The following is a 21,673-nucleotide window of genomic DNA, read 5'->3' on the forward strand; positions in this document are numbered from 1 at the left end:
ATATAATCATAAGATAACTTGCTAGAAATAACAAGTCTATAAATATTTTTCAGTCCTCTGGTATAAGTAAAACAAATTATATTCAAAAAATGGAGGGAAAAGACCTCTCTAATCATTACTCATCAATCAGTTATGAGGGTATGGTATGTTTTAGCTATAATATCATTAAAAAAAAAAACCTCCCCAATTCTTTTATTTTTTTTTTTAAAAAGTGCATCAAAATCTAATGAGTAGTGGCTACTGCGATCTTTCCCGTCATTTTTTTGTTTTTAAATATAATTTGTGCAATGTTATTAGATGCCTAAAATCTATTTCTCCCTTTAGCCACTGTTCACGTCTTCCCCCACCTTTATTGTTGCTTTTTCTCCTTTAAAGTCCGAGTTAGAATGATTGATTTCAAAACCTCCGGGGAAGTGGGGTCCCAAGCACTGCAGCGTTCAATACCTGTGGCCACTCCAGGATGTGGGTTTGGGCTATGCAACTTCGGCTCGCCTCTAGCGCTCTTTCTCCTCTATTCTAGTATACAGCGTCCCGGGTTGCCATGGTGACAGCCTAACCACCCTAGCGGTATCCAAGGTAACCCCACAAGCTGGAAGAAGTTTCCTGTGTCGGGCCGGCTCTAAAAATAGCCCTTCCCCTCTTCCAGGGCGTTTCCGCCCCCCACTGTCACTGGCTTTGCTTCCGCCCTGTCAGGGCCATTCGCTGAGGGGGCGGGGCAGGCAGGGCACTGGAAGGCCGTCAGCATTTGAGGGGCCCGCCTTTATGTTTTCTTTTTCAGGTGAGCAGCAGCAGACTTGGGAGATGTGGAAAAAGAGGTTGACTTAGGGTTTCCACATTTGTGAAGAAAAAAAAAAAAGGACAGCACCCTGCTCCCAGCCTCCCACAAACTGAGCCATATGCAGGTGCCAGTAGATCAGGTGACCTCAGTGGCATACCTACGGTAGTATATTTGGCACCTGGAGCCAATCATTTTTAACACCTTCCTTCTTTATATAAATGTTTATCAAAACGTAGGGGTTGCCAAATTTCCTCTATAATTAAAACAACATGTCCCTGCCCCATTCCACCCAGCCATGCCCCATTTCAGCTCTCCCCCCTGCCCCCCCCCCAAAAAAAACCACCCCAAGCTCAGGACCACGTTTGTGATATCAACATGATGATGCCACACGCGTGTGTGTTACATCGTGCTGACATCCGTGCATCCACAGACGCCATCCAGATGCTGCCCTAAGGTTGGAGATTTCCAAACCTGGACAAACTGCTGGATTTTGGAAATCCATCTGGGCATCCAGACAGTCCTCTGACAAGAGGACATGTCCACGTTTTCCCAGGCATTTGGTAACCCTATCACAACAGCTACAATACTACTTTATCCTAAGGCAAAAAAAAAAATAAAAAATCATATATATATATATATATATTTTTTTTTAATCTTTGCGTCTCTGGTTTCTGCTTTCCTAATCTTTTTACTCCCATCCATCCAACGTCTATTCGCTTTCTCTGACCCTTCATATAACGTCTGTCCTCTGTCTGTGCCCCTTCCATTCAGCCTATGTAAAAAAGAGAGAGGTGCCCCTCTCTCCTTTTCACATGATTCATTCCAGGTTTACCCCCTCTTCATTTTTATCTTTCCTTTCTCTTTCCCCCTTTCTCCCATGCTCTGGGATGTCTCATCTCCCTTCCATCCCATCCCATGGTCTGGCATCTCTTCCTCCTTCCCGTCCATCTCTCCCTCCCTCTCTTCATCCTTACTCCCCCCTCCCCTCCCGTCCAATGGTTTGGCATCTTTTTCTGCCCCCAGTTCTGGTATCTCAGTCTCCTTCCTTTCCATCTCTCCCTCTCACCCCACCCCCTAGTCTGGCATCTCTCTCTTTCTTTTTCCTTCCTATCCAGCTCTAATCTAATCTTCAATTTCTTGTACAACCCCATTCTATTCCTGAACACTAGGGTAATCAATTCCATCTTGCAAGATTCTTTGTAGGAAGCCTCATTACCATAGCTTTTTGCTCCTCCTCTCTTACCTCTAGATTGCCCTCCAACTTGCAGTTGTCTTCCTACAAGCGAGGAGTGAGTCTTTTCTGCTCATGACAATAAAAGCATACAGATAGAGACTTGGAGGATAAGGGGCCTATCGGATTCAGGCCAGCCTCAGATACTGAGGCAGATGTGCACTGAGAGCCCAAACCCCCTTACATGCCACCAGACTGCCCCTGGGGATCTCATCCACCCAGATAAGCTCTCCATCTGAGATTGACAAATTCTGGAGAAAATACCAAATTAGGCAGCACAAAGGCTCCTTTAGCTGACTCTAGCTTGTGGCTCTTGAGCTCCACAGCCTCCATGCTCCTGCGCTTAGAATGACCACCATTCTGGGACTCAGGAAGGAATTTACTCCCAACCGATAGAGCCAGCGACCCTTCCTCAGCTCTAGAGAGCAAAGGGTGGTTAAGCCAGTTGTTCCTGCCCCCCTTCACATGCTGCATGACAGGTGGCACAAGGGCATTCCTTGGGCTTCATCCAGCACAACCCTGGCATGAACTAAGGGTAAAGGAGCCTGAGGACTCCATTCATGCCAGCTCTGAAGCAAAACTAGGTGATTTGAAGGTTCTGGAAAACTTTAAAAATCAAGAAATCCAAGATGGCCACCATGGCAACATTTTGGCTCAAAAAACAGCTCAGAACACTTTGACTAAAAATAAAAAAACAGGGAAAAAGGGATTTTGGAGGTGGGGGAACCCTAAGAGAAGGGGCAGAAACCTGAAAAAAAAGGCTTTTAAAACCCCTTCCCCTAATTTTCCTCATAGGCTGTAACAGCCTTACTCATTGAGACCTATGCTGGAGATGTGCTGCAGCCTGCCTCAGCTCCTAAAGTAGATGTATCTGGGAGAAGAAATCACTGCCTCAACTGGACTGTTCCTCCAATGCTGAATCTTTAAGCTGCAAGTCAGACCAAAGACTGACCGAGCCTCAAACCCCACGGAACCACAGATGTGAAAGATGGTGGCAAAAGACAGCCGGTACACTGAAGAGCCCCTTTGAGCCTCCTCTGGATGCCTAACAGCCTGCGCTCAAGTTCCTGTGACCCAGTGGTCAAGCAGTGCTACAAGAGGAACAGTCCCCAAGCTCCACAAAAGTTTCTGCAGGCTGGCTAACAGGTACAACAGAGGGATTGGGCTGTCAGCTGTAGATCTCAGTCTGCTTCTCCACACAGACAAGAACTTTTCCCTTGAATAGGGAGCTCTGAGCATCAAAAACCACAACAAAAAACAAAAATAAAGAAATAGAAGGAAAAGATCAGAAAGACTCCTTCTGGCTTACATGCACAAGGAAAAACTGAAGGGAGTAGCAGAGCCCTCTGGTGAAGGAGTTGGGATTCAAAACTTGGAGTGGATTCCTTCTGCATGGTGAGATTACTCATCCATTCTGAATGGCACACCTATTGAACTAGAAAATACATTAACTTGGGAAATGTGCATAGCAGATGTCTTTTTATTGTTTATTGTCAATTAAAATTTGAATGAGGTAGAGTTAAAATCAGTAAATTTTTACTTAATAGGACTACCATGAAACTGTTTCAAAAATATACTTATTAACAGTACTAAAATTCAAATAAGAGATATAGTACATACTAAAAGGGAGGCATAAAACATATGATGCATCTAATGAGCACAAATCAGAACATTCAAATAACATAGATATGATGCTACTGCTTATCTATAATACAGCTTATCCTATACTGAGGGGTCAAATGTAGATATTAGATGGGTACAAGATGGGTGGTAGAGTGCTTTGGGATGAGACTGTAGACCACCACCTTCTCCCTTGATCCTCACTTGGATTTCAGGACCCTCTTCCTTCTTGAGTCTCTTCTTATCTCTCATATCGCATCTGTGGATCCTCCTCCACAGCTATCCCACTATCAGTCTGGGTACACCAGGGCTCTTCTTTTCTCCATCTATACTCTGATTTCCTCCCATGGTTTTCAATATCACCTCTAGGCTGATGACTCCCAGATCTACCTCTTTATACCAGAAATCTCAAAAGGAATCCAGGCCCGATTCTCAGCCTGCCTGAATGTCCCAATGCCACTTAAAACTGAACATGTTCAAGACTGAGCTACTTATCCTTCTACCTAAACCTACCCTCTTCTCTCTTACATTACATTCCACAATTACCTTGCGGTTCAAGGCGGATTACAAAATAATTATCAAGGATGTATTACAAAAAGATATTACAAAGAGATATCTGGTCATTTTCAAGGAGAGTAGAAAATGAGTATGGCTAGTTGTTTTAGGTTGGGGGCTTTAGTGAGAGACGGGATTTGAAACTTGTGGTGCTATTCCACTCTTCCACTCTCTATCTCAATGGATAACACTCTCATTCTCCCTGTCTCATCAGCTCGCAACCTCGGGGTCATCTTTTATCTCTTTTTCTCTGCACAAATTCAACCGAGCACCAAAACCTGTCATTTCTTTCTCTACAATATCTCCAAAATTCAACCTTTCTTCTCTAAGCACACTACTAAAACCATTATCCACATCCTTATCACCTCTTGCCTAGACCACTGCAACTTGCTTCTCATAGGTCATAGAAACATAGAAGATGACGGCAGAAAAGGGCTACAGCCCATCAAGTCTGCCCACTCTGCTTACCCACCCCCTGTCTATGCCCTAATGACCCAATTTCCTTATCTTGACCCTCATAGGGATCCCACATGGGTATCCCATTTATTCTTAAAGTCTGGCTCGCTGTCTGCCTCGATCACCTGCACTGGAAGCTTGTTCCAATGATCAACCACTCTCTCTGTGAAGAAATACTTTCTGGTGTCGCCATGAAATTTTCCGCCCCTGAGTTTGAGCGGGTGCCCTCTTGTGGCCGAGGGTCCCTTGAGAAAGAAAATATCATCTTCCACTTCGACACGTCCTGTGAGGTACTTAAATGTTTCGATCATGTCTTCCACGTTACCATCCCTTTCCCCCTTCAGTCTGTTCAAAATTTTGCTGCACAACATATTCTGCCAGAGTCACTATGCTCACATCACCATTGGATCCCTAAAATCATACCATTGGATCCCTAAAATTTCTACATACAGTTCAAACTCCTCTTGGCTTACAAGTGCATTCACTCTGCAGCTCCTCAACATTTCTCCTCTCCCTATACTTCTTCCCGGGAACTCCATTCTTTGGGCAAGTCTCTCTTATCTGTACCCTTCTCTACTGCCAACTCCAGACTACATTCCTTCTCTCTTGCTGCACCATACACCTGGAACAGACTGCCTGAATCAGTATGTCAAAGCTCCTTCCCTGGCAGTATTCACATCCAGGCTAAAAGCCCACTTTTTCGAGGTTGCTTTTAACTCCTAACCCTCACTTGCTTGTAAAGCACCCATTCCTGAGAAACTCCTTAAATCCCTTACTTAGCCTGTTTGATTAGATTGTAAGCTCTACTGAGCAGGGACTGTCTCTTGAATGTTTTAATGTACAGTGCTGTTTACATCTAGCAATGCTATAGAAATGAAAAGTAGTAGTAGAGATAAGTATGCAAACCCAAGTCTGCAACTTCAACAGTCTATCACTCTCTGGGAAGAAACACTTTCCAATTATGAGTATCAAATTTGGGTCCTAGATACTCCAGAGCTTGAGATGGCTTTTGAAGAGGCTGACAACTTCTGCAACATAGCACTCAACTTGGGAACAGTTCTCTCTCTGAAAGACTTCACTCTGATGAGCCAGTCAATCATTCAAAAAAGGGTTGACTAAAATACCTTCTTGCTTTAGAGCACCACTACCACTACTATAACCTTGCTGAAAGTTCTGGGTGCTGTGATAAAGCCAAAGGGAACAGCATTGAAAAGTTGCAGCTGAGGGATCTAAGATGGTGGCAGATCCTGTCAAAACTAGCTCTCAGAAAGAGAGCATCAACAGTCCAAAAGGATCCCCTTGTTACATTTCCAAACAGTCTCCCATGCTGTGCACAGTTTTGTCTTCACATCCACAGCACTGTCCAGCCACCGCCTAGGCTAACTAGTGTGCACCACAGTCTGCATACCACTTACTGTGTTTTAAGAAACCCAGTGGCTCTTCTGTGCACGCAGTCTGTGCCCGATGGAGATTCACCACTGTTCTAAATGGGACAAAGTTTAGCCTTTCTCCTTTCTGCCAGACAGCTCTGAATTTGACACTGACCTGCTGCTATAGACTGCAGTCAAGGCAGATAAACAGAATGGGCTTCTATTTTTTGTCTGCTGTGGAGAATGGACCCCAGGCTGACAGGTAACCTGTCCCAATCCTGGGCAGGGGGCCAAAGCGCAACAAACCAAGTTCACAAACTCACCGGGGGGTATGGGGGCAGGACCTTGCTCTCCCAAGTACCAAGACCATCAAAGCAAGTCACTAGCAACTTTTTATCCCTTTTACAAGGCTCTCTTAGTCACAAAATTCTGCTGAGATGCAGAGAAAGCATTTTATAGGGTCAAATGATCCTTTATGTATAAAGTTATGCAGTGGTTTGGTATGGGCACTGGCTTTATACATATGGGCAGAACATTATATAGCCATCCTAATACTAAAATATCCTATATAATAAAACGCTAGCCGCGCATGCGCACTCATACCTGCGTGATCTATGATCCCTGATCCGTAGGTCCGTGGCTAACGCTCCTTCTCTCGCAGACCGCAAGGTCTTGCCGGCTCTGGCTCCCTTATTTTAAAGTTCACAGCGGTGGCGGTGGCTCCTCTCCCGGCTCCCTTACACTTAGAGCGCCTCCTGCCCCCCTCCCCTCTCCGGGACGAACCGAGAAATGGAGCCGGGCTGGCCTCCGCGACAGACCAGAGACATCCGAGTCTTTTGCCGCCCCCGCCCCCTTCCCTTCCCTTCCTGCGGACTCAACTACGAACCTGGCGATTCAAGCAGCATGTGCAGCAGTCTTCACACGCTGCTTCGGGCCCTTCTACTGCCCTGATTTGCTCTGCCGTGTCTCTGATGATGTCATCAGGGACATGCCAGAGTAAATCAGGACAGTAGAAGGACCCGAAGCAACATGTGAAGACCGCTGCACACGCTGCTGGAATCACCAAGTTCATAGTTGGGCCCGTGGGAAGTGAAGGGTGGGGTGGCAAGGACTCTCTATCCGAGTAAAGAACAAACTCCGGGGAGAACGGCAGAGACCGGGCTTGTACTAACTCCCGTGGACAGGGAGATCAGGAAGAGGTGCTGATGGACAAGGAGGGGGGGGGGGAATGAAGGGAGGCCTACTGCTGGACAGAGAGAGCAGAAAGAAGTACTGAAGAACAGGGGGGGGGGGGAGAAAGGAAGGGAGGCTTACTGCTGGACAGGGGGAGCAGAAAGAGGTGCTGATGGACAGGGGGGAAAAAAAAGGAAGGGAGGCCTACTGCTGGACAGGGGGAGAAGGAAGAGGTGCTGATGGACAGGGGGGAAAAAAAGGAAGGGAGGCCTACCGCTGGACAGGGAGATCAGGAAGAGGTGCTGATGGACAGGGGGGAGGTAAAACAAAGGGAGAAGGGCTGCTGCTGGATAAGGGGAGCAGTGAAGGGGTGGTGGTAGACACAGGGGAGGTAAAAAGAAGGGAGAATGGACAGGTGGAATACGCAAGGGGTGGTGGTGGACAGCCAAAAGAAAGAAAGAAAGACAGAAATACAGAAAGCAGCTAAGGAGACAGAGAGAGAAAGAAATAAAGACAGACACACACATATATTCTAGCACCCATTAATGTAACGGGCTTTAAAGCTAGTGTATTAATAAAGCACTTACTGAAAAGTTATTTCTTTTCTGTGGTGTTAGATAAGGATGCCTTCTCTCTCCACTACTATTTTTGACCTAGTTCTGGAGCCTCTTCTTTTGGCTATTCAATAGTCAGAAGATATCAAGGGTATATCTTATAAAAATCATATGTATAAGATCTTGGCTTATGCTGATGATCATTTGATATATCTTACGGAACCAGAAACATCAGTACCAGCTTTACTGCAGTTAATTGATACCTTTGGATTTTTTTGGGGATACAAGATTGCCTGGAGTAAATCTGAAGTACTACCCTTAAATGTTCGTTGTGTGGAATCTCTCTTAGATCCTTGCCTATTTGTTTGGAAACCTAAGGGCATTAAATACTTAGGAGTAATGCTTTTGCCAACTGTGGCAGATACAATGTCAACTAATGAGAATTGTCTTCTTTCTTAAATACAAGGGTTGTGTGATAAATGGTGTCTCTTACATCTCATCTGGTGGGGAAGAGTTCATACTGTTTAATATTATACGAGTACGTTACCTATCTCTTATTTTGTAAGATTTTACAAACAAGTTAACAGAATATTTACAAAATTTATATGGTCTGGGAAACCACCTAGAATTGCACTTGCAACACCTCAGAAATCTAGAGATCATGAGGGGTGTTAACTTTCCCAACTTTAGGTTGTACCATCATGCTTATATCTTGAGACAAGGAATGTGTTGGATATTACAGGAGTTATGTGAGCGAATGCCTGAATGTTTGGAATCTGCTTAGATGTCACCACTTCGGTTATACCATTTCATGGGTATATGACTTCCAAGTGTATATAATAATAATAATGAAATTTTTCAATCTACATGGCAAGCTGTAGCATTTTTAGATGCTTTATTAACAACTTCAACTAAAGGTTCTAAACAAATATCTTTATGGTTGAACTCTGCAATTATCATTAATGGCTTCAAGATACTCTGGAAAACCTGACTGCAACAGATATTAGAACCTTGAAAGATGTGATGTGTCAGAGACATTTGGTAACCTTTCAGACTTTACAACATAATTTTGCTTTGCCATTTTCACAGTATTCTAAACAGTTGTAGATCCAGCATGCTATTAAAGCCAGTTTTTCATCTCTTGGCAATCTGAATGAACAACCAAGTTTACCAGTTGTATGCTTTACTGTAGGATTTCAGGGCCATGAAGCTTCTAGCTGGTATAAGCTTTTATGTTCATACTTACTTAAGAAACCTCTTTCTGGCCTTCATTCTGTTTGGTCTCAAGAACTGCAATGTTCTGTTTCATCTGAGAATTGGAAAAAAGTGTGGTTTTGGAAGATAACGATGTACGGCCTCAGTAACTTTGCAACAAACCCTTTATTTTGTGTTACACAGAGTTTTGTGAACACCGGTACGATTACAAAAATAGGACACTACCTTGCCCAAAACTTGTTGGAATTGTACGATGGATGTGGGTACACTGGATCATCTTCTATTTTATTGTCCACTAGTTCAAATATTTTGGTAAGAAATTTGGAATAAAATACAATGCATACTGGAAGTTCGTATACCTTTCTCATATGGCATTTTGATTGATCTAAGGTGATATGTGGAACACATGCTGCTTCTGTAACCCTATTAACAGTTAACAAAGATAAACTGTTTCTAATATTGACTGGAGTGGCACTACAGTTGATAGTTAAAAATTGGAAAAGCATCACTCTCTTGCATTTTTATTTTTGGTGGGAAAGTGTCTTTATTATCGGCATAAAGCTAATTTGGCAGAAAAATCTGGGAATATGGCTTCTTTTGTAGATGTGTGTGGCCCTTTAGAGGGCTTTAAGCAATGTGTGTGAATGTGGTTGACCTGCCAGACAAAATGGAAAAGGGGGGGGGGGAGGGGTGTGCTTGGGTAAGGAAGGGTTGATAAGATACTGTATATTATGAGGGTTTTTCTCATGATGTAATTGCTGCGAATTGCCAAACTATTACTGATTATTTGCAACTCTGCACCATTGTGTAAGATGTTAAAAGTTTAATAAAGATTGAACTAAAAAATAAGGAAAAATAAACCATAATACTACCAGATCACTCTAAGCTGCACAGGGAAGCTGTCCTATGGTCTAAGAAATCCTTATTAGCCAAATGGGCTGTACAGGGCTCTTATGGTATGACATCACAGCTTAGTTCTCATTCTCACTACTACAATTTACTCCTAAACAGGTCTTCTGCTGAACTGCCTCCCCCCCCCCCCCCCCCCGCAGTCTGTGCAAAACTCTATTGCATGACACATCTTCTGCCAGCCTCACTATGCTCACATTACCTCTCTCCTCAAATCACTTCACTGGCTCCCTATCTGCCTTCACATTCAGTTCAGATTCTTATTACTAACCTACAAATGTGTTCATTCTACAGCCCCTCAGTATCTCTCCTCCCACACTTCTCTAAGAACTCCGTTCCTCAGATAAGTTGCTTATATGTATACCCTCCTCCTCCACTGCCAATTCCAGACTTTATCTCAATGCCCTGTATGCCTGGAACTACCTGACAGATGACACTTAGGTTCATCCCGAAACAGGTAAAATGTATGAAGTGAAGACCAGAACGGACTATAAATCTTCTCATCTATAATAATAAAACCCTAAGCGCACATGCGCACTCCTATCTGCGTGTTCCGTATGTCCGTGGCAGATAGGAGTGCGCATGCATGCTTCAAATTCTCCCTCACTCACTGTAAGGCAGAGTTCTTCATCATCGTCATCGCTTCCCCCCCCCCCCCGGCACACCCAAACCCCCGTTGACCCTCCCACTGCTGAGTCCAGCGAGGAGAGGTTCCCTCAACAGGAAGCGTCTGGTTGAATTCAAATGCTCCCGGCAGGTCGGGAGGGGGCGGAGCAGGCTCACACGCCCGGCGGGGACAGGGCAGGAATGAGACTCCCTACAGGAGCTGGCCCGATGGCTGGAGATCGCCGGACTGGACAGGGGGAGCAGGTATGGGGTGCTGCTGGATGGGGGAGAGGGGAGGTAACAGGAAGTGCTGGATAGGGGAAGCAGGCTGCTAGACAGGGGGGGAAGGTAAAAGGAAGGAAGAAGACCTACTGCTGGACAGGGGGAGGAGTGAAGGGGTGCTGCTGGACAGGGGAAGACTTAAAAAGAAGGGAGAAGAGTTCCTGCTGCACAGGGGGAACAGGGAAGGGGTGCTGCTGGACAGGGAAAGCAGGCAAGAGGTGGTGGTGGACAGCTGAGGAAAGACAGAAAGCGGCCAAGGAGAGAAAAAGAAAGAGACAGATACACACATATTCTAGCACCCATTAATGTAATTAGATTAGTGTAATATATATCATCCAGTGCCCCTGTCCGAGATTATATGTGGGGCGTACTGCCCGTTCTATTAATGTCAGGTTGACTGAACACAAATCTAGGGTGCACACAGTTAAGGAAACTGCTCCATTAGTCCATCAGTGGACGTTATTCAAACATACTGTTGCAAATTTAAAATGGAGAGTGATAAGACATTGTATGCATTGGGTGGGAGGGTGGAAATATTGAGCATATTTTAAATTTAAAAGAACTACGCTGGATGTTTGAATTAAACAGCATGTTCCCACAGAGTCTGAATGAAACAAGTGATTGTATGACGCTAGCAGCATAATGCATAGGAGGAGGGGCCATAGTCTAAGAATTTCTTTGCTTCCTCATTGGAGGTTGGGCTCACTGAGGTCACAGGGGTTGGTTTTTAGCATGATTAAGAACGCTGCAGCCATATTATTAGTAGCAGCGGCTTTAAGTAAGGAGTAAGCCTAAAGCTTAATAAAGTCTGGTAAGCAATCTCTTTCTGAGTTTTGGTAATTTAGGTAATAGTGTTAGGGTTTACAATCGAGTAATGGGAGTTCTTTACAATGCAGCACGTCCAGTATCCCCGACCCTGAGGCAGAATGAAACGTGGTAGTGGGGACTGGTGCAGCAATGTTAAGAGCTAAGTTCTCTAATTCACTTTAAGAAAAATTTCATATAGAAGTAAACTATGAAATGTTTGAAGATTAATGCTCAAATGAATTAATTTTATACAACAAAATATTTATTAAAAAAAAAATTATATATAAAAAATTTATACACCGGAAAAAGAAGGGCACCTGTGAGGAGTGCTGCCACAACAATCACAGTGATTTGGGTGGCATTCTGAGGTCCCTTGAGGTGAAGAAGCAAATTGCATGCCAGAAGTACAATGTGCTAGTGATTGTGGTGTTAAGGAACTACGTGAGTCCACCTTTTTGAGAGAGCGTTCAGCTCTTAACCCTGCTCCCCTTTGCTCACCATTGTATCCTGTAATAGTAAAACAGTGGACTGAGATCCTGGTGAACTGAGTTCAGTTCCTGCGGCAGCTCCTTGTGACCTTGGACAAGTTACCTACCCCTCCATGGCGCCAGGTACAAAACTTTAAATTGTTAACCCACCAGAGACAGAAGAAGTACCTGCAAAGCACTGTGTATGTCTAGTACTGCTATTGAAATAATAATAATTATTAGTTGTTAGTCTCCAACTGCTGATAGGAGAGCATAACCCAACTATTTAGACTGGTCTGGAGAGCCCGTTAAAAACTAGTTATTGGAGGATAGGCAGAGGCACAGCACAGCACAAGTACTACTACCACTACTATTAATTATTTTTATAGCGCTATCAGATGCACGCAGCGATGCAGAGTCACAAAGAATAAGAAAACAGTCCCTGCATGAAAAAGCTTTCAATCTAAACAGGCAAGACAGACAAACAGAATGTCATAGATAGGGATGGGAAACAGACACAAGGAAAGATTTAACACTATATTAAAGCAACAAAAATCTACAGCTGCTTTTTATAGCATATATCATTATGCAACCTTTTCCACCCAAAAAAAAACATTTTATAGAGTTCAAAGATTGAGGTGTAGTTAAGTGAAATTTCCCTGAGTTATGTAAAAGTGATAATTTATACATTGTCATAGTTACCATACTGTATGTCCTGTATACTGTGCATTTGTACCATTCCATAATAGTCCATTCTCTTCAACAATAAAGCCTGAACAATTTTCATAATTTCAATATTAAACCTTTAGATCACAGGTGTCAAAGTCGGTCCTCGAGGGCCAGAATCCAGTCGGGTTTTCAGGATTTCCCCAATGAATATGCATGAGATCTATTTGCATGCACTGCTTTCAATGCATATTCATTGGGGAAATCCAGAAAACCCGACTGGATTCCGGCCCTCGAGGAGGGACTTTGACACCCCTGCTTTAGATAAATTGGTTTTGTTACTGATTTTATGTTTAAAATAACCATTTAGTACAATTATTTAAAATACTATATTATTCTTTGATGCATCTGCAGTCAGAATTATATACAATAATCTTTAATGCTGTTCTGTAAAATCTAACACATTCCCCTTTTTGCCACTGAGTGGTGCTAGAGTTCCTTTGTCTACCTCTAGCTAGTACTTCCTACTAACCATCAACATACTTTATCATTTACTCTCAGATAAGTAGAAATGGAACATGTGCTATAAGTGAGGGAGAGAAGAAAATAGAAGCATGGAGACATAGCAGAAAATGCATCTTGTATTGTAAACTTGTACTGTAATTATGGCAAATCGTAACCTATTAAATGTATGTTTAACCTGTAACCCATTGAGCTCTTTGGGGAAAATGGGATAGAAAATAAATTAAATAAATTTAGTCACCAGGTACTTGTGATCATATCTACGAGTTCTCATTTTCTCTCAAATATTCTGTATCTAAATGAATTAAACAATACAGCATAACATCATGGTACATATTTAAATGAATAAAACAAAACAGCATAACCTCATGGTACTCATAGAGGTGTGTATGCGATATTAACCAGGTCTTCAAAGACGAATGATCCAGTTTCTCAGCCTGCCATTTTCCAATCACTTTTATTTGGAAAATGCAGAGTAATGCATTTACAGCAATCCGTCCAAGGATGATCTGAACTGCAAAGAGTTCAAAGGGTCTATAAATTGATGTGACATCTGTGATTTAAAACATTGAATAGGAGTGGGGCATTTTCCTATCAGACAAAAGAAGCTTGTAGTTAAGATTATTAAGTCTGCCTAGAATACTGTGGGAAATCAGAAAGATTTATTTTCCTCCAGATGGGAGATCTCATTTCAAAGGCCAGCAGTAGCCAGTAGCTAACTAACTGTGGAGAGGCTGATATGATGCAGTGTCAAAGAGGGGCAGCTAAGCCTTTTTTTCTATTGGGGAAAAAAAGTGACCTTCGGAAGCAGCATTGTGCAAGTCTGAAATATCCAGTTAATTGTATGGCCTTCTGCAACGTTATCATACAATGTGAACTCAAATAGATTTTTCCAGTGTTTTATGTAAACATTAAAATTCTAACACAAAACACTTTTAATACTGGTAGGGTGGTAACAGTATTCTGTTTAAGCTTAGATCTGAAAGGAACGATGACACGTTTTAAGTGGTACAAAAAATGAGGCATTAGTTTGTTAGCATTCTACAGTACAAAGGGTCTAGCACATAATCAAAAATGCCAAACCAAAACTAATATACCAAGCAGAGTATTATAGAGTTGAATTACAACAGATAGAAATATATTTGTGATCTATTTTGAGGGGATGAAGGAAAATTAAGAGTGACAAATACAGATTACGGTGTGAATAAAATTCTAAAGCATGAGTACAAGTGCTTGACATTCAATTTCTTTAGGTTTGAAAGCAGATTAATGGAAAAGGACAATGTGACTGACTCAAATTTCTCTGTGCTTCTTCTTGGGGGAAGACAAGAGATGCATCTGTTGGCTCCACCAAGTGATCTGAACATGTGAGAGATCTGATGCACTGGAGATTCTGCAATAGTGGCTGAAATTTACAAGTTCTTTGTGCACTCAGACAGTAGCTAATGGAAATGTGTTACACAGAACTGGAGCCACTTGGAATCTAATTTTATTCAGAATGACTACAAAACTGAAGCAGTCAAAAGAAAGGTCACATAATAATACTGTTAATTGCTAGGATCAGCATGATAATACAAGTTGTAAGACCAAAATCACCCAAATAAACCATCTTTTATCTTTTTTTGTTATTTTTTAAAATTTTAGCTCATGCCTTTTCAGTAGTAATACAAAACAAAGAAAAAACTGCAGATACAATATACAAGGTGTAAAACCTGATCTTTTTAAAAGAAGATTCAATGTAGCATTCAAAAATGAGTAAAAGTTAAAAAAAAAAAAAAAATTATGGTTCTCAGGTGTGAATCCACAGGACCTGACACAGTCTGTGTTTCACACTCCTTCCTCAGGGGTCTGAGGGCATATGCAAAGACGCAGAGAACCTAACAAAACAAGTGACGCCTGGAGGGCACGTGAATTCTCCTATCCAGCAGCAGCGTAAAATGCTTGCGGACAGCAAAATCAATTTTGATGTCCGCAAGCACTTTACGCTGCTGCTGGATAGGAGCTTTTATTCTGTCCATCTTTTTGCACTTATCCTTTTTCTGCCTTCTCTTCTGCTTTCACATTTATATTTAAATCCTACCTGAGCTTTCAAACAGTGAAAAGCTAATGGATGGATTTGTGGAACATTCTAACACACTGATCTTCCCTCACTATCCCTCCTCTTAACCTTTCCAGTTTTCCACCAGTCTTCTCCTATGTAACCCCTGTTTGTGTATAAAAGTGTACAGAAAGAGAAAGACAAGCCATAGGGACAGACAGTCTGTTAAAAACTGTGTGGCTGGCACTGCTGCTCTATGTAAATTTAAATCAACAGGCAGCGCGGCCTGTAAATGAGCCACTGAGGTGCAAATTGGAAAAGAAAGCCCTGATCTCTGTTTTACTACTAATCAAGGGCTGCAGCAGATTAGTATTGTTGCTGTTGGGAGATGCTAAAGCTAAGCCCTGAAAGAGAAGAGACAGCAACTAATGGTTCACGTGCAGTGCAGACAGGGCCAATCTCTCACAATAAAATAAACTGCATTATGGGGGAAGGGAGAGAAATCCTCACATGAACTTATAGTAGAAGGAAGGGCTAAGGCAGAGGGAAAGCCCAAGTGGGCCTGTGTAGATCAACTGCTGAATCGGATTTCAAAAATAAAATTTATTTGAATCGATAAAAAGATTTATTTGAATCGATTCAGCCAAAGTGAATCAGTGAATTGGGCAGTTCTAGTCTGGACTGGTTTGGTAGGAGCAGGGGTCCCCAAAGTCCCTCCTTGAGGGCTGAATCCAGTCGGGTTTTCAGGATTTCCCCAATGAATATGCATTGAAAGCAGTGCATGCACATAGATCTCATGCATATTCATTGAGGAAATCCTGAAAACCTGACTGGATTCGGCCCTCAAGGAGGGACTTTGGGGACCCCTGGGTAGGAGAATAAAGAAGCTGGGAGTTGTTTACTGATAAGATAATGCTTTGTGCTTCATATCCAGTCCTTGAGGTCTGCCAACAGGTCAGATTTTCAAGATATTCCTAATATGCATGAGAGAAGTTTACATACAGCAGAGGTAGTAGGCATAAAAATCTCTCACCTATATTCATTAAATATCTAAAAATACAAAAAGCTAATATATAACCTATTTCATTTATTATTATACATCAAAACATTTATTATATAACTTATCATTTGCATTATATTCCACCCATACATTCATTAAATAGACAGAGCACTCTTAAAATCTCTTGTTAAAGTGCATAGAAATCTTCAATTGATTCAATTTTTCATTCCATAATGTCATAAATACTTGGATGCCATGAACAATAATTACGCTCAACACGTTTTCGTATTTCGCCACAAAGGAGTCTTCAGGAGCCTCACTGGTTGCAGCTCCACTCCTTGCTCATGACATTATGGAATGAAAAATTGAATCAATTGAAGAATATCTACAATAAGAAATATCAATTGTAAATGTAGTTGCTGCTAATTTATGGACATACGGGTAAACATTTCTATGCACTTTAACAAGAGATTTTAATTGGGTTGAATGAACTGGAGGGCTCTGTTTGTTTAATGAATGTATGGGTGGAATATAATGCAAATGATAAGTTATATAATATATTTTTTGATGTATGATAATAAATGAAATAGGTTATTGTGATATTAGCTTTTTGTATTTTTAAAATGGAGCGAGTAATATAGCCTTACAGCAGGGGCATTTTAGGAAATTTAAGGACGTTTAGAAGCCATTAACAAAATATTGTACAGAATGAATATTGTTTTTTCCCTTTGTTCATACATGTCCAGGGTGGGGAGGGGGGGGGGATATTTTATGTTTTTTTATGTTTAAGTACAATTGTTGGGTATGGGGGGGTTATTTGATGTGAATCAGATTCTGATGGGATATTAAGTGATGTTAAAGTTTAAAATGATTTAATCTTATATTGCACTTATTGAAAGTTTTAAAAATGAATAAAGAATTAAAAAAAGAAAGAAGATAATGATATGTATTAATAGATAGTGTATATTGGTGGACCAATATTCATTAGGGATATCCTAAAAATCTGCTGTGGGTGGTCTTTGAGGACTGGGAGTGAACAAGGGACTAATGATGGCAGGGGCAAAACTGGGATCACAATTCAGAAACACATGGAACAAGTACAGAAATTCCTAAGTAGGAGGAAAACAAGTTAAATAAAGGAGCTTCCCCCTTTTCCTTTCTATCCTAGCCAGAATTGTATAGCTCACCCCTTTTCCCTTCTTCTATGGCTTCTTAGTTGTTGAATTATTCTCCTCTGTAAGCTGCTCAGATAGCTTGTTTGATGGGCAGGGTAGAAAGCACTAAAACATGGAAATGGGAAATGGGCTGACTAGATGGACTTAGAAATCTTTTATCTATTGAAAATTCCTTGGTTTGTGAACTCAGGGCAGTGGGGTTTGGTTATCTGTTTGGTGGTGGTTTATTGAATAAGCAGCAGAGACTATTTTGTATTTCCTAGGGCCTCCAGACCAATAATTCTGAATCTTTTTTTGTTTCCACAATGATCAATGAAACCCTAGTATCCTCTTTCTAAACCAGGCAATTCCAGTCTTCGAGAGCCATAGGCAGGTCAGGTTTTCAGGCTATCCACAATGAATATGTATGAGATGGATTTGCATGCACTGCCTCCTTGAAATGCAAATGTAGCTCATGCATATTTAGTGTGGATATCCTGAAAACCTGATCTGCCTGCGGCTCTCGAGGACCGGAATTTCCTACCCCTGTTCTAAACCATGTGCCCATTAGATCACAGCCTCTGTCACAAAGACATGATTGTAAAACCTGGAGCAGCAGTGTGCAAATGAAGTTAAAAAAAATATAAGTTTTGTTACCATTAGTGTTTACAGTAGACCAGTGCTCAAAACTATGGTTCAGTTGTTGAAAGCACAACAGGCATATTTGTCTGTTTCTGTTCTGGGGAAATTATTTTGAAAACTGTCCTAACTGCCTTCATTCTATCTAAAATGTTTCAGTAAATTGCCTCAGATTTCAAGACCCTTCTCCTTACCTTGATTGACCTCTTTTAGGCACCACTGGTTAAGAACACTGCTCTAGACTAAGGGGGCTGGTTTGGAACATGTCCTTGACAATGGAATATAATTTGACAAATGCACAATGCTGCCTTTTCAATGAAAAGGTAAAAACTAAGTACAGTATTTATTATCTAATCAGTTTTATAATAGGGATGCGGTGGGCTTGGTAGCTTACTGAGTAGAAAGTAGAAAAGCTTGTTTTAGCTACTGGAGCTTCCTGACTAGAAAGGAGAAACTTGCAGCCATGAAAAAGGGGAAAAAGTGGTCATGGAGATAAATATAATTGCTATAAAGATCTCAATATGATTTTATATAATAAAAGCAAGCTACAGAATTTAGGTGTGATCAGAATTAAACATAGCAAACTAGTAAAAAGTGAGGAACAGAAGGGTGAAAATGATAAAGTTTATTTATGTATAAGGAAATATTCGTTTAGATGGTTTTTTTTTCCTGTAAATTACATAGTAAAACAAATGATATGCTAATAGCACTGTAAACTTTCCAAGATTTAACAAACATGGCTATAATAAATACAAAGAAAAAGGGCCAAATCTTTCAGGCAGCCTACAAAAAATTCTGTAGTGTCCAATTTTTGTGCTTGAAAAACATTTTAGCATTGCATGAAGAAAATCAGCTCATACCCATTCCCTTGGAATAGTTTTAAAATATCACTGCCTACAAAGTACAGCCTGGAAATAGCTGGCATCAAAGAACCAAGGAGGGGTGGAGAAAAATTTAACCACAATCTGAAATAGGAAGTTTATCACACTTGTCCTTAGCATTGTGTCTTCTTAGGAGGCACCTGCAGACCAATTATCAATAATACAATGTATAAGGAATGACTCCTTATACAATACAAAAATGAGGAAATTTGCACCACATATACTCCCATCTACTTAAAACTCTGTGAAGCAGCAGATTTAGTTTTTTACTATGTTACACTTCTCCCTCCCCATATTCGTGTTTTCAGCAATTGTGGTTTCGATTGTTTGCGGTTTTTAGCTTGCTGGCTCCTCCCCCCAAGTTATGTCAGCTTGCATAAAGAAAAATCAATGATTCCCATCACTTTCTTTACCGTGTTTTGCCTCTCCTTCAGGAACAGGCCAGGTCTCCCACCATGTTATTTGCGCTTTCACCATATTCATGATGGTTTTTAATAGACAACCGTGAATAACAAATGAAAAAGTTATCCACAGTTTTTCTGTATTCGCGGGTCTGTTAATCCCCTATCACAGTGAATACAGAGGGAGAAGTGTACTATGAAGTGTTTATACCAAAGCACTTTCCTACCATCAAACAGCTGTAGATTAGCAGGTTTTCATATTTTGTACTTTTGGCTGCAGTTTCAGTAAGTCCCATCCTCCCCCTCCATTTAGGATGTAAGTATATGTTTCCAAGCTGCAGAAGTTTCATCATTACCTGTGCTCCATTAGTCTGGAATATATTGACGGACAAATGTATTATTAAGCTCTCTTTTGCTTGTAACTACTGACTGCATAGTTAACTCGGTACTCCTCATCTTGTCATTTTAATTGGGTTAATCTGAGTCATTCATAGAAGGCATGGCCTTAGAACTAATTGCCATCATCTTACAATGCAACTTCTAAATTGTTACACAAAAATCTCCTAAGCTAGAAAAGAAATACAAATTTTGCCGCTGACTATATCAGACAGCCATAAGCTTGACTTATGTTTTAGCCACTTCTAGTTTACTTTGCTTAGTTTTCGTAGATGGCCAATTATAACCTAAAGGTTCAACATTTTCACTCTTTTTTTTCTTTCCCCTCCTCCCCTATCATATGTATCTAGCTGTGCAAACTGCAAATGTTTAAAAGCTAAACTATCATTTCCTAAGTGTGCACTGATAGCCTACATAAGTTGGGGATCTTAGTTATATTTCAGTTGGAAGGGGGAGGGGGAAGGAGGTACAGCTAATTTGGATATTTTCATTAGAGCTGCTCATAATCTAAAAAAATGTATTGCAAATATTAAGTGCACATAAAATTAATGGACAAATTGCTGACTATAGTCAATGCTGTCTACATACAGCTCTACTAGTATACTGAGGCTGCATTTGAACATAAATTGACAGAAAATTGCCCACTCTCAATGCAGATGAAGTCTGCACATTCTTCTACAGCACATATACTTTTAGCCACATCCAGATTGTGGGAGGAAAAGGGTACACATAAATTGCATTTCAGATCTGTATACTTACAAAGCAAAATTCTACTCACAAATAGTAGGTAGAAGTGACTGTGTTTATCTTGTACCTATGGCAATTTTCATGTACTTTCACCTTGAGGAATAGTGCAAAGACCATGGGTATAAGAATGCATCATCTCTGAATCTGTAATGCCTAGGTACACCAACTCAAGTAAAGGGTGGCTTGTGACATGCGCAAATTACTGTTCAAGAGGGGACGCTCAGAACCATCAAGCTTAATTCATTTATATCAGCCAGGATTTGCCACTGAAGTTCAAGTGTGAAAATACAAAAGCATTTAGTTGCTTCTCCTTCACTTTGCCCTTTCATTTGTTTTCTTTTATAAATACACCTTACCGAACAGCTCTTTCTTGAGACTTATTTACAGATGGAGTTGCAAAACTTAGTACAAAAATTTGCTGTTGCATGAAAACTTGTAGAAAAATAAATATGTTTTGGGTACAAAAGGCTTCCTGAAGGGCCTGAGCAGCCATTCACTAGCAATACAGTGCATACAATGGACAGAAGAGACTGGCAGACACTGGTGAAGGCTCCGATTCAAAGGCATGGTACAGTTACTGGCTGTAACTTGAATTTCCCTACAATGGCAGTGTGCAGCAGTGGCAATCAGCAGGAAAGTGAAAGCTCACATCACTTTTTTGGGGACTGGCTTTTACACATGGTTAGTATCTGCTTTAATACTCTTTGAACATCTTCATCCATTTGTCCCTAGGGAAAGAAAGCAAAATAATTTCAGATTCAGGTGAACTAGGATAAATATAAGAACTGAACAAGAAGCATGCCATAGAACAGGACAACCTTGGCAAGAGAAAAATCATTTTCTGCATTCTATTTATAAAAAAAAAAAAAAAAGTGTGACTTTTCAAGGAGCTAGAAGAGTTTAAACTCACTGACCTTTCAGTAAAACACCCCCCAAACACACACACAAAAACAATAAAATGCAACCCCCCCAGTTATAACCATGCACCAATGATCAAACAAAAAACGTCAATCAGCAAGAACAAAATTCTAATATCAAACAAGGGCCCTGCGATGATGTACATTCCTCCAGTTGCATGCTTTGGTTTTCCCAATATGTGATACAGTGATGATAGAGGAGGTGCTATCACTGTGATGCAACCTCCAAATCAGCTTCCTCGTCTCGGAAACAAACCCTCAAAACAGTCACATCTCAGCCATATCAGCA

At 41.1% G+C, this 21,673-nt stretch overlaps 2 protein-coding genes across 9 annotated transcripts in view; both read right to left on the reverse strand.

The window, feature by feature from the left end:
- TTC23L (tetratricopeptide repeat domain 23 like) overlaps nt 1-515 on the reverse strand; it is a 94,820-nt gene extending 94,305 nt beyond the window's left edge. For 2 of the 3 annotated variants that reach the window (XM_033933063.1, XM_033933045.1), the window contains exon 1: nt 348-514. The gene's annotated coding sequence lies outside the window, so the exon portion shown is untranslated. Of the gene's footprint in view, nt 1-347 lie in introns of all 3 variants that reach the window. The other variant, XM_033933072.1, reaches the window with a different exon arrangement.
- An 18,131-nt stretch (nt 516-18,646) lies between these two features.
- Nucleotides 18,647-21,673, reverse strand: part of RAI14 (retinoic acid induced 14) — a 243,961-nt gene continuing 240,934 nt past the window's right edge. For all 6 annotated transcript variants that reach the window (XM_033933107.1, XM_033933134.1, XM_033933097.1 and 3 more), the window contains one exon: nt 18,647-21,195. In XM_033933107.1, the coding sequence (XP_033788998.1) occupies nt 21,118-21,195 (78 nt within the window). In that variant the 3' untranslated portion in view covers nt 18,647-21,117. The remainder of the gene's footprint in view (nt 21,196-21,673) is intronic.

This window comes from Geotrypetes seraphini, chromosome 1, assembly GCF_902459505.1.
Source record: "Geotrypetes seraphini chromosome 1, aGeoSer1.1, whole genome shotgun sequence".
In the NCBI taxonomy this organism is placed as follows: domain Eukaryota; kingdom Metazoa; phylum Chordata; class Amphibia; order Gymnophiona; family Dermophiidae; genus Geotrypetes; species Geotrypetes seraphini.